Raw genomic sequence first — 13335 nt, forward strand, 5'->3', positions numbered from 1 at the left:
TAATGTTATGTTGTTGCTAAAATCCTCAAGCTGTAAACAGAAGTGTAGAATTTATGTAAAGAAATTCTTTAAAGCAAAGCTTACCATACCTGCAGGCCAACATTGGTCCACTTAGATGTCAATAGGAAATAAAGGTTTGAAAATATTAGTCTTCACAGATCATTTGTTTTATACCTGTGTAGCACCACCTTGGCATTTCCTGAGGGTGCTGACCTGAGTTCCTTTAAATCTATTTAGTCTAACTAGTAGTTGTGTTGTATCCTTCCTGACTTTAAAGTAGATTTCAGCACTTTATTTTAATCCTTCTCTATGTTCTCTATACTTGATAATACAATGAACGTAGGCTCTAAACAGTGACACTTTAGAAAAACCACTAATGCTCTGCTCAGTTTTATTATATTCAATCAATATCGAAAACTACACAATTGCTCAATTGGTCATTTTAAATGTGTGAATTGTTGTTCACAAATATGTAAATACTGTATCAACTAAACCTACATTCACAATTATATAACAATGCCACATACAAAAGTAACTTAGAAATCTTAAAGTCCTTGAGGTAGATTAAACATAATCCAAAGGTTTTTTACATATATAAAGTCTTTGGTTGAAAAGATCCTTATAAAACATTGCAGGTTGATGTTGAGCAGTGCATCCCAAACACGTGTCTCCTGTAGAGCACACAGTAAACTCCACACCACCGTCTGCTGTTAAGACAAAATGACCCAGACGGATGACATTGTTAACTAATATGTTCGGCTCCAGTAGGCATTCAGCTGCTGGAAAGTCTGACGCACCTCCAAACTCCAGTTTTCCCTGAAGTCCCAGTTTGTTCAGCCTTAAGAGATAGCACTTGCAGTTTTCTGGATTGGCTCACTCCACACTGTCCTTCATAATGGACACAATACCCCATAATGTATCAAACCAGTTAACTTTGTCATGGAGTGGTGACTTACTGAATAAACTTCTTACTGAAGTTCATAAAAAAAATAAATAACAATTCTCTCTAACTTTAGTTATCTGGTTGACAACTTAAGCATTCCTTACAATTTCTAAATGGGCTCACTACTCATCTCGAAACTCATCTCTTCCTCCATCTTCTCATACATCTTTCTACAACCATTTTTAAGCTACTTTTTCTTTTACTGCTGAACTTGTAATGTTTTTACTTTTGGAATATTTTACATTCATATTAACATACTATTCACTTGTACACATTATGTTAAGTACTACTACTATTACCACTGTTTAAAGGGCTACACATTAAATTGTAAAATCCCACTGACACAGCGATCTTTTATTTAAAATATCTAACAATAATTCTACATCTGTTACCCTCAAAATACTTACAATTTTCCCAAATGTATTTGCACAGTCTATTCTCAAAATGAACCTTTTCTCAAAACTCAGTTTTGCAGGTGTGGGGATCTAGTGTCACAACAGCATTGATGAAGTGAGAAAAGAAATAATGGCATGCCAGCTCATCACAGGGCACAAATCTTGTCACCTCTACAAAAACTATTACTGCAGAGTTACTGTTGCAAACAGCAGTGTGGCGTGTTGGTTTTTGGCACTGGACTTTAAGGCACCAGGGTAGCCTGTTTGTTTTCCATCTCTGCCTTGCTGTGTAAGACCCTGAGAAGGCTGTTTAAACCCAGTGTCACATTAAACAATTTCTAGTCACTGGGCATTTCAGACTTGCCAACTGCAGATGCTGATCTCATTTCCAGACCATGTCCTTTTACACTACTGAAAAATACTGGGCATGTCAGATTTAGCAACTGATGCTGACCTTCCAGCACAATCGTGCACATCCCTTTTTCTGACTGGTGATGGGCTGCCTGATGGAGCAGATGTTGTATGAAGGATGAACAGGTGCAGGACTTCAGCTGCAGTCTTTGCCATTTTTTTCTTTTTTTCCCAATCTGCTGTTGTGTGGAAAACAAACATGAGACAGATGAATTTTTGTTTGTGAGATCTGAAACTCCTGCGTTCCTTATTAGTCGTTGCTGGTTCATTGGTTAATTCTCCCACCCACCACTCCGGGTCCCTATGCAAGTAGTGGCCTTGCCTTGTCCAAGTGAGTTACTGAGCATGTGTGACTACACGTCTCATGATTACTGCCTTTGACTTGCTAAGATTAAGTGAAGGCTACAACTGAAAATCACTTAGTCTGTGTCACATGGCCTTAACCCTGTGTTTCCCAGCCTTGGTCCTGGGGACCCCCTGTGGCTGCAGGTTTTTGTTCCAACCAGATTCCTAATCGGTGACAACACCTGATAACACTGACCTCATTTAATTAGCCGGGATTTTTCTTCTACATTCAGAAAAGCACAGCAGTATGATTTTTTACATTTATAAGACATTTAGAACTATTTCTGCTTTTGCTATAGATTTAAATGCTTAACTCTCTTTTGTTGATTTCATTATATTTTGCCCTTTCTGTGTGCAGTTTTTCCCCTTTGTTGTATGTTATTGACAATTAAAAATGAGCAGAGCAAACACTGAATAATCAAAGGCTGCAACAACTTTAGTGTCAAACACACTAATTAGTAAATAATAGGTTAATTAAACAATTAGAACACCTAGAAAAGTAGAATATTAAAATGTACTAAACTTCGTTTTCTAATTTCTATATTGTTCCCACAACACAGAACTTGGGAACTAACACATCACTTAATTAGCCAAGGAGTCCAATTAAAAACAGAAGCTGGTTGGAACAAAATCCTGCAGCGACAGGGGGGCCACAGGACCGAGGTTGGGAAACACTACCTTAATCTGTCTGTACTCCAAATTTTAAAAATATCCATAAACTATTGCCATTTACCATGATCTATTAAGTCACCTTGGATAAATGTGTCCGCTAAGAGTATAAGTAATAACTATTAAAGTGCAAGAATGACGGAGGAAATCAGATGTGTACATTCCCAAGGCCACCTATTGTGTGTTATACCAGTTCAGTGAAGTGGAAGACTCTGCAGATGTTAATATGTGGACCTGCTGCTCAAGTTTTTATTTTACTGAAATGTTTATCCCATGGAAATTGCAAAGAACTGTTTGCACAATTCTTATCTTTTGTCCTGGTAGCTTTTGTACTGCTCAGGGTCAAGGCAAGTCTTTGCGGATTTCTAAATTGGCATCTTTGCACTTCACACTCTTGGACCTTGGCCAGTAGATAACAGTTGTCTCACGACTTTCTAGTTACATGTCCACAGTATGGTGTCCGTTTCTCCTAGATTTACAATAACTGAAGCTAATGTAGCTCTGGTTCTTTGAGTCTGTGGTGGACTGAAGTGACACTTTGGCTGGCAGTCCAAATGCCTTGCCGCTGATGACTGCTACCCCCATCTCCCCATCCTATCACTGTTACCATCTTATGACCTCCTACTTGTATATTGATTGCCAGACCAAGTATAACACCTGTCTACTCATCTTTAGCAAGTGTTGTGATGAGTGAGTGAAGCAGAAATGAGCTGCTGCTTGGAGAGGAATTTGAGGAGCTTTGGAAAGAAGCCAGTAGCTGAGCTGTGGCAGTTTGGTCAAAGAAACAACATATGATCCGAGGTACTTGGGTGTCTTAAATTCTCAAATTCTGTGCAGGCCGACCCCATATGCAGCAGGTTTTACTCAAGCTTTCTCCTGTCGTAGGTCATTCCATTACTTTAGTTGAGTTTCTGTACGTGTATTTTCCATGTGTCCGTTCTTATTTAATAAGGTACTGGGATGTTTCAGTTCTCAATGGAGTTGAACAGAAGGGTCCATTTAGATGAAGACGTTTCCTGGACCCCATTTGGATTTTTTGACACTTAAATATTTAAATAGTTGCTTATTAAAGCATCAATTTTTTCCTCCCCTCTTCCCCCAAACCCTTATTCAGACCAGAGTTTGCAGGATGAGGAAGGCCACTCTTGGCTTTCTTGAGCACAATCCAAGCTTTGGCATATAAACACGCGCACCTTTACTCCTATAAGGCAGGCATGAGGTTGCCAAATAGCCTAATGGCTTTGGCATATTTGAAGGAGGACCTAAGTACTTGGAGAAATTCTTTTAGGGGGAACAGGCAAACACCACATAGTGACCAGGCTGTGATTTGAATCTGTAACACTGGAACTCTTAACCTACACCTCCATTACTACATTTTCATTTCAAAACACAAACAATAGTCTGTTTTTGCCTTACATACACCCCATCTTTGGGGTCTTCACACCATGATAAAGACCTGAAAACTGAAGGCCTGTATGCTTCTGGAAATGCTGGCCCAGCATTTGTGGGTTTGGGGAGTTGTGGATTGGGGGTACACACAGTTTGTGCTTGTGTAGCCCTTTCCTGATTGGATTCTACTCATTACAACATTTGATTTCATGACTGGTCATCCTTCATGAAAGAAAAAATATTCCAACATAGACCTAGAGGAGTAGCTTACCATCGTGTTTGTTGTCTTTCTAACCTGTATGCATCTAAATTGTGTTATGGACAGTTTAAATGTTGCATGCATGTGCAAAAGATTAACTTAGCAGTTGCTACAGTTTTCTTATAAATTCTGTGGCTGGTGGCGTTGCCATCCCATCAAGGATTTTTCTGCCAATGGAGTCCTGTCCCATGAGTCAATGTTATGTATTCATTCTAGTGTGCATGAAAATACAATCATAAACTATGAAAATGCTACTGTGGATGGAGATTGTTTTTGTTTGTATTGCTCCCAGCTGCTGGAACAAGCTGATCGCATTTTAAGGAGCCTTTGGGGCACTCAAAGTTGAATTTAATGTCTAGTTAAGTGTTTTCCTTTCAGTGTAGTGGACAGAATCTACTTTGGTGGCACAAAAGCCCTGACAGGATTCATCCCTACAGATGAGATGACAGTAGTCATTATAGATTCTGCTCGACATACAAATCCCCAAACTGCTAATACCAGGGAATGGTTAAAAAATGCACCTGGATACAAGCTGAACATGTCAACAATTCTAGCCATTCTGTGTTTAAGCCACTTTTCACATCTACATTGTTTGTGTGAATTCTACACATCATTATACATGAGGTCCCGGATGTTCTGATAGATAATCCATCATAGTAGCTGAATGATGTGGTGAAGCATTGTTGTCAAGTTGGTCCTTTTCTTAGTTCATTAGTTTTTTTCTGCTTTCCTTTTCAGTGATATTCTTAAGCAATTAGTGAGTTTTTTATTTATTCATTAAATGTTTTACCTGATGCTTTTTCATTTTTAGATCTGGTAGTCCTGTATGCAACAGTAAATCATTTACATAAGCTAGAGTTTGATGTAACGGGTGTTAAAAAGATCAAAGTCCTTGATTTACCTGAAGCCATCACCTCATTTGACTTTGACTGGAAAAGGAACTGGATCTACTGGATTAATGCTACAGGCCAGCTGACGAGGCTGAAACCCCAGCTGAATCAGTCGGAATTGATTCACACCCCTGTACCAGGTGAGACTGTCTCTGGGGGACATGAGTCTCTGAATATTCTGTTCATAGATTTTTGGGTAGTGCACAAAACAGCCCGAGTATAATGGAGTTCAGTCTGACATGACCCTTTGATGCACCAGTTCATTGCTGTAATTGCCTGACTTGTGAGGATTTTTTCCTTTCCATTTATGGTGCTGGTAAAGACAAAGGGGTTTCTTGGTTTCAGTGCATTGCTCACCACAATCAGTAGCGCACCACATTTCTTATAATTCCTAATTGTGAATTTCACAGGAGCACTCAATGGGATATCGTGTCTCTCGTGTCAATTTGAAGAAGCCTGTTAGAACATACAGTACACCATCACAATCGCAATATGCTGTTAATGACCAAAGCATATTTTAACTCTCATACTTTCAAAGTATGAAACAAAATGTGCCTGGGGGACTTCTGCTAGCTTCACCCGAGTGGTGTTTACTGTTCAAATCAGGGTGGCCCACCTTAACACAATACCCTGCCCTATATAGGAGCTCATCACTTAATAAACACTTTGTAAAGTCAACAAAAGCAACTTCAAAATGAGAAATAAAAGCAAAGTGTTGATTTGTAACTAAGTGAAAATTGAAGCAAGTCTTATTTCAGTCCAGGAGGCTTTATTACTTTAAAATATTGAGTTCAATGTTAAAATTTAAGTTCAATGATTTGTTAAATTGTGAGGTTTAAATTCTGAACATTCTATTGGTTACCATAAACCACTTTCAATGAAGTTACATGACAGATTGCATATTGGATACAAGAAAATACACTGCTATGCAGTCGCTGCCATCTAGTCAAGGTAGTCCTTTAACATTAACCTTTTATGCTCCAATTGATATAAAGTAAGGATATGACAATTGAAAGAATTTTAGCAGAAGCATTTCTAGTTATGGATATATTCTGCTAGCACAGCTTATTCACCACTTCCCAGGCAGTGATGGGACTGCAATGTATAGCCTTGATATTTAACTTCTTTAGCATTATGTTTACCCCCAGAAAAATGAGCCAAAAACAGTTTTCAATATCACTTTAGATTAGGGGTCCCTAATTAAGCTGTACTTACCATGTAATTACCTGTATAATTAGAGTAACTTGGTTTTATTACATTCACTGTGTAACACATTGTAATGCTGTGGTTAAAAACTCAATTGTAATTGTTGTTCCACAATTTATATACATACGTGGCACCAACAATCTTGCCACCTTCAAAGTCCCTTAAATCACCTTTCTTCCCCATTCTGGTGCTCAGTATGAACTTCAGCAGGACGTCTTGACGATGTCTTCAGGCCTAAACGCATTGAGTGGCTGTCATGCGATTGGCTGATTAGACATTTGCATTAACAAGCAGGTGTAGCTAATAAAATGGCCAGTGAATGTATATTGTGTGTATGTGTGTGTGTGTATTTATATATTTGAGCAAGATGTTATTTCATCCACTAGATGGAAGCAGAATGCTGTTCAGTTATTTGGGATTAACAGTACAAAGCATATCATTGCATCATCCTGAGTATATTTTCGGGGGGGTACCCATGGGACTAACTGTTAGCAGACTGTAGGAAGCCAATTCTTATTTGGCTGACCATTTTCTAGCCCACTTATCCAGTTTAAGGGCACTGGGTGCTAGTGCTTATCTTAGCACCTTTGGGCGCAAGGCAGTAGCTAAGCTTGGAAAAGATGCATCTTTGACAAGATGCACTTGCAAATATTTGGAAGCCAGAATTCCATTAATGTTCTAGGATTCATGAAAGCACATCAGTTGTATTGATTTTCCTTTTTATTGTTTCTAAAGAATGAAAAGCTTGTTAATCTGTAGACCTTTCATCATAACTGATGCCACCTCTTTTAAAGTCAAGGTTTTCAGCTGGATTTTTGTTTCCTGAATATTTTCCCCCAAATCTTCCTTTTTGAGACCAAGTCTCCTACTGTTACCACACTCATAGTTGACTGTTATTTTGGTTCACCACTACCCCCTTTCAGTTAGAGTCCCAGAACAGGCTGGAGAGAGAGTGACACATTTTTTCAGCCATTATAATGTGCCCAAAATAGCGGAGTACAATTCTTTGTGACAAAATGTCGATACAAACTGATTCTTAAGTATCTAATATACTTAATTACCAGGTGGGGCTCTTATGTTGATTGGTCTTTGGTCCAAGAGTCTCTTCTCCCGTATATGGCCTCTAGACAAATTGAGAGGTGGCCTCTCCTCAAGATGAAAAATGGCAGAAAGACAGACGGCCTGTAGCATGTAAGCCTCCACTTATTTTGGCACTGTAGCCTCTGACAGACCTCCTGGACCAGTGTAGCAGTGCAGCATTTACCAATGAGAACTCCGGTATGCCCCAACCACCAGTATAGTTGCTTTGTTCTGGTATGTAAGCAGCCTCTCCAATTTCACACATAAAGGATACACTGGTAATTAAGTTGTAAACTGCCTTCTCAAATCTGCTTCTCAAAGACTAATTTTTTTTTCTGATGGTATTGTCTCCTATCCCTGTCTTTCATATTTGAAGTTCAAACAAACTAAATCCATGCTTCTCACATATCTATGCTGCCTCACACCTACTTTGGATGACTCTCCTCATAATGGATGACCCAAAGCATGTAACAAATTCTTTTTGGGAGTTAGAATGGCTTATTTTCAGAAAGCTGCTTCTTTCATGAAGTCACCAGTTACCCAGTTATTTGATAGTTACCAATTAGTTTCAGTTATTTGACTGTAGGTGAGCAATTGAAGCCAATCAAATTATAAGCTATATAGTATTAAGTTTTAATCTTTTAGATTTTATTCAAGTATTGTACTTTTTGAGGTTTTCTACATTGTTTTGGTATTTGTACTGGCATATCATTTCCGTGTTGAATTTGCTCATTTACATTGTCCAGGATTAATGCACATTTTCAAGAGCTTATTGCCTTTTTACCTGCAGAAGTTCTAATGTAAGCGTTCATTTTTCAGTGTGCTTCCTGAGAGTTGATCAAGAAGAAGGAAGTGTGTACTGGCTGTCCTGCAGTGGCCATCTAATTGGGATGAATAAAGTCAACAGTCATTTGCCTAAAACTCTCTATGATACCACAAGAGTGATTACAGAACTCCACCTTGACTGGATGAGAGGGTCTTTATTTTGGATTGAAGACAGACGAATCCTGAGGATGAATTTAACGGATTGGCGAGTGTGGGAACTATTAGATGCTTCTGAAGCAGAGCTTGGCCATCTGGTTCTGGACATAAAATCAAACCGCTTAATTTGGAATGATCAAAATGCAGGTACGTATGTATGATACAGGGTGATTTCTCTGGCATGCAGAAGTTTTCTGATGGATATTGGTTAGTGATTCTGTTTTAATGGATCCAGCTTCTGGCCCTTCACCATGTTGGGATTTGTTTTCCAATGTTTGAGTTTTTCTTCCACAGCTGAAAAAATGTTCTGGTTAAGTTAACTGGAGATTTCAAATTGGTCCATGTGTGATGTGAGTGCAAGTGGGCCCTGTGATGGAATGGTACATTGCCCAAAGTAGTTTCCTGTGTTGTACCTAGTCCAGCCATAATAGGCTTTGATACACCACCACCCCCCCTCAATTATATATGACAATTGGGTTGGATTAAGTGGGCTAGAGAAATATGTTACATATTGAAGTTTGTATGTTTATGTACTGTAGGTCATCTGTCTTCGTCTTGGAAAATAATTTGGCCATTGTTATGCATCATCTTGGTTTTCCATCCATCCATTTTCCAAGCTGCTGAATCCGAACACAGGGTCACAGGGGGTCTGCTGGAGCCAATCCCAGCCAACACGGGGTACAAGGCAGGGACCAATCCCAGGCAGGGTGCCAACCCACTGTAGGGCATGCACACACCCACACACCAAGCACACAATAGGGACAATTTAGGATTGCCAATGCACCTAACCTGCATGTCTTTGGACTTTGGGAGGAAACCCACGCAGACGTGGGGAGAACATGCAAACTCCACGCAGTGAGGACACGGGAAGTGAACCCAGGTCTCCTAACTGCGAGGCAGCACTACCACTGCGCCACCATGCCTCCCGCATCATCTTGGTTTTGTGAATTCATATTACTTTCAAGGCGGGTGAAATATGCCATTACCCATTCACAGCTCAATTGATGCACTGGCATATCTGTGTCCTCTTCATGACTGTAAATGAAAGGCATGAGAATGATGTGCCTTTTGAATTTGAGTGCATTTGCTTTCTGGTCAAGATTCGTAACAGTCAGCCATTTTCTAACCTGCCTTGTCCTCTAGAGGGTCGCAGGGGTCTGCTGGAGCCTATCACAGATAGCATAGGGCACAAGACAGGAAACAAACCCTGGATAAGGTGCCAGTCCATTGCCGGGCATGCACACCTTCTAGGGTCCAATTTAGAATTGCCAATTCACTTTACCTGCATGTCTTTTGGACTGTGGGAGGAAACCCAGGCAGACATGGTGAGGACATGCAAACTCCAAACAGGGAGGACCCAGGACATGAACTGTTGTCTCTTTACTGCGAGGCAGCAGCACTACTACTGTGCCACCATGCTGCCCAGATTAATTGTGAATGTTTAAAGGATACAGCGACCCTCCATCCCCAAACTTCTTACCAAACATGGCATATATTCATTTACCACATGAAATTTGCTTTCTGATGTGAAGTATATTTTATAAATTTAATAAAACATAATTATCCCCCTCTTGCATTGTATAATGGAGCAATAGATGTCGGCATCCCAATGTGGGGATGAAAAAGCCCTAAAGCTTACTTTGAAGTATTCACATTCAGTAGCAAAGGCTTCACTTTAAGAAGCATACCATGTGTGTTTGAGGCATGATTGCGATAGGAAAAGTACACTGGATTGAATACTTTTGCACACACTCTTGGTACTTTTCCCTCAAGGTAAGGATGTTTCTTTCTTGCTTGTCCACATGTAACAGATGCTTTGGGGAAACTGGACCTATTCAGCTAATTCTCCTCTTGCTTCTGCTCTTCTGTTCAGTGGTTATGTGCTGCCATTACTTGGAATAACAGATGTGTGCTCCAATCATATGAATAATTGTTCCTAAATAGTGTCTACTTTTCACTTATTACATTGTTTTACTGAACACGATTGACACTGTCAGCATACTAGTGAAGAGCACAGTTTCATTTTACATTTGTACTGTGTACGCATTTTTTAATAAAACCCTGCACATCACATTTTCCCTTGGTGCCTGTGTGCATAATAAAAAAAATAAATACAAATCAGAAAATAGAGAGGAGAATAATAGAGCAGCTTGAAGTGTTTTGGTTTTTTTTTGTCAGCTTTTTAAGTAAAGATAAATCGACAGGATAAATCAGGCAGACACGAAGTGTCATTCTTGCTGAGGATATGGTTATAATAGAACTGAGGACAACATTATTGAGTGAACAGACTCTCTGATACCAGCTAATCTGTAAATACACAGGATAAATGTGTCAACTTTTGTAGAGCCTGTACTGCAAAGGATTGCGTTATGCTCCCACTCTGTCTGTTAAAACATCTGTACTAAACTTCAAGCTGATTTAAAAGTAAATGTATGCCTTTAACATTTTGTTCACTTTTGTGCTACATGCTTGGTTAAGACCACCAAATCAGTCCAGCGGATATAGGCAATAACTTTGTGAAATAACCTTCTGCAAAGTGAGAATATGAGCGATCATAACTGACTTTTTAAAATTATGGTTTAGTTGTCTACAGAACAGAAGTGGCAATATGCATCTGGGCATCAACATTCAGTAAAGTCAACTGTGCTTGGTGATAACTTTCTGAGATGACTCCATGCCCCTGGGGCTGAAAGGGTCCTGTGAGGAAAGACCAACAGTAAAGTGAGGTGCACAGCTGGTCTCCTTTTTTTAAAAAAGACTGAATTTCCCAACAATGGTTCACTTTTTTCCTGCTTGAAATGACATGGTTATGCTGTTTTGCAATGTGTGTATTCTCGAGACATGGATCAAAGCCCTAATATGTTTGGCTTGGCAGATGGACACAGGTACCCATTAGCTGCATTATAAAATGCAAGAGCATGCTGTTACTTTTTAAAATAGTCTTCATTTTTGATTTTGTGGCAAGTTCATATATCATGATTTGTGAAGAAATATTTTTGATACGGATGTTTAATTTTTTCCACATCTTTGCATTACAGAAAATGACAGTTTCTGTAAACCAAAACCAGATTACAACATTTAAATTAGTCATACAGTAGATCCCATATATTAGAGAAACTGTGCTAAAACCCCAACTCTCCCCCCACATTACAGACCTAATTAGTAGTTAAGATACCCATTGTGTTGTGCAGCCTCTTATTAATTAAAATATTGGCATCTAGCAGAAACCCAGGAAGAAGCTCAGCAGTATTATTATCCAATAACATTAATGAAATGTTGGTAAATTCTAAAGAAGCTCTGTGCAGTTCCACACAAGCACATTTGTTAGATAATGAGGGGTGTTGCAAATGTCCTTAGTCTTTCATGAAACCAGGCAAAAACTTTCCCCAATGGTGGCTCCCTTATCGGTGACGTCAACACAACTTTCAGGATTTTTTTACCCATAGTCCTCCTCCAGCTCAGTGTCGTTTCCAGGTGTCGAAACAAACGGCAACATCACCTTAAATTAAGCTCACTCTCTGCATCAATCATTTTATCACGAATCTCTAACTTCCAAGTAACGTTTCTATACTTTTTGGAAGCAAACAGAAATCCCAAGGTGTTAAATCGGGTGACTAAAAGGGTTCAACCAGCTAGATGCCAGATTTCTCCAAAGTTTCAATGGCCAGCTTTTCCGTGTGTGCCAGTGCATTGTCATGGTGGAGAAATGATTTGCTCAGAGTCAAGAAGGGGAGCTCAACACTTTCTCGCTCATCCCTATCATACTGTACCACTGCCCTGGCATCCTGTGAGAATTTTCTATAAACTTTGGAAAGACTTTTTATGTCCAATTAATATGAATATGATGGCAGGTCACAGAACTGAAGGCTAAGGACTTTTGCAACACCCATTGTAAAATATCCGTTTTCCATTGAGTTAGATGGTGCGCTGCTGTTCTTCCCTTTGAGCAGTACTGTATTAGTTCTTCTTCTGTAGGAAGCTGGAGTTGTACTGATGGAGTTTAGGGTACTAATTATTGGCTTAGTCTAGTTGCTGGTATAATTATGTATTTATTCCTGTTGCTCACTTTTTATCTTGTTCTCTGTTGCTTTTGATGCTGGCACTTAATCATTCTTCTGTGTATTATAACTGGCGTCTGCTAAATTTGTTTTATATAGAGGTTTTCTGAATAGTACAGTACTTCATTATATTAAATGTATTAACGTTGTATCCTAAACATTTCTGTAGTTTCCCATCTCCTCCTCTCCCCATTTACTATTCATAGCAAAAGTCTGACACGGCAGATTCACAGAGCTGAAGGACTTTGTGAATATCTGTCCTTCTGTTGTTGTTGTTTTTAAATCCTTTTATGTCGTATTTAATCATTACATTTAGCAGTTTTTTGGAATGAGATGGTACTGTGTTGTATTTTTCCATTTTTCTTTTCCAAGGAATGATAAGCCTAAGTATACCTAGAAATGAGGTTACCTTCTTAAATGGTAGTTGGAGTTCAGTGGAGTCTCTGGTAGCTGCATATGACCCCTACCTATTATCTCTACAAGGCAGAGGTCTCGTTCTTTGGAACAGCAGGCGGACAAGAAGTGTGTCTGCCATTGAGGTGGAGCAGCTGAATGCTAAAGCAGTGATGATGATGGACTCTGAGCAAAGTAAGTGTAATTGAAAGAACTGTCCTTTCTGGCAGACTTGCTTCTAAAAGCATGATGTAAACATTATAATGGCTGTTCAACAGTTCATTCTTGTTCAGTGCACCCTTCCTTTTATTATTGC

At 39.3% G+C, this 13335-nt stretch overlaps 1 protein-coding gene across 2 annotated transcripts in view; it reads left to right on the forward strand.

Annotated features, from left to right (window-relative positions):
• The window catches only part of LOC114654425 (low-density lipoprotein receptor-related protein 2-like), a 104719-nt gene that overhangs the window by 15715 nt on the left and 75669 nt on the right, over positions 1 to 13335 (forward strand). For both annotated transcript variants that reach the window (XM_051930169.1, XM_028804985.2), the window contains 3 exons: positions 5223 to 5441; positions 8407 to 8715; positions 12999 to 13214. In XM_051930169.1, coding sequence (XP_051786129.1) covers positions 5223 to 5441; positions 8407 to 8715; positions 12999 to 13214 — 744 coding nt within the window. The remainder of the gene's footprint in view (positions 1 to 5222; positions 5442 to 8406; positions 8716 to 12998; positions 13215 to 13335) is intronic.

The sequence above is a fragment of the Erpetoichthys calabaricus genome, chromosome 7 (genome assembly GCF_900747795.2).
Source record: "Erpetoichthys calabaricus chromosome 7, fErpCal1.3, whole genome shotgun sequence".
Taxonomy (NCBI): Eukaryota; Metazoa; Chordata; class Cladistia; order Polypteriformes; family Polypteridae; genus Erpetoichthys; species Erpetoichthys calabaricus.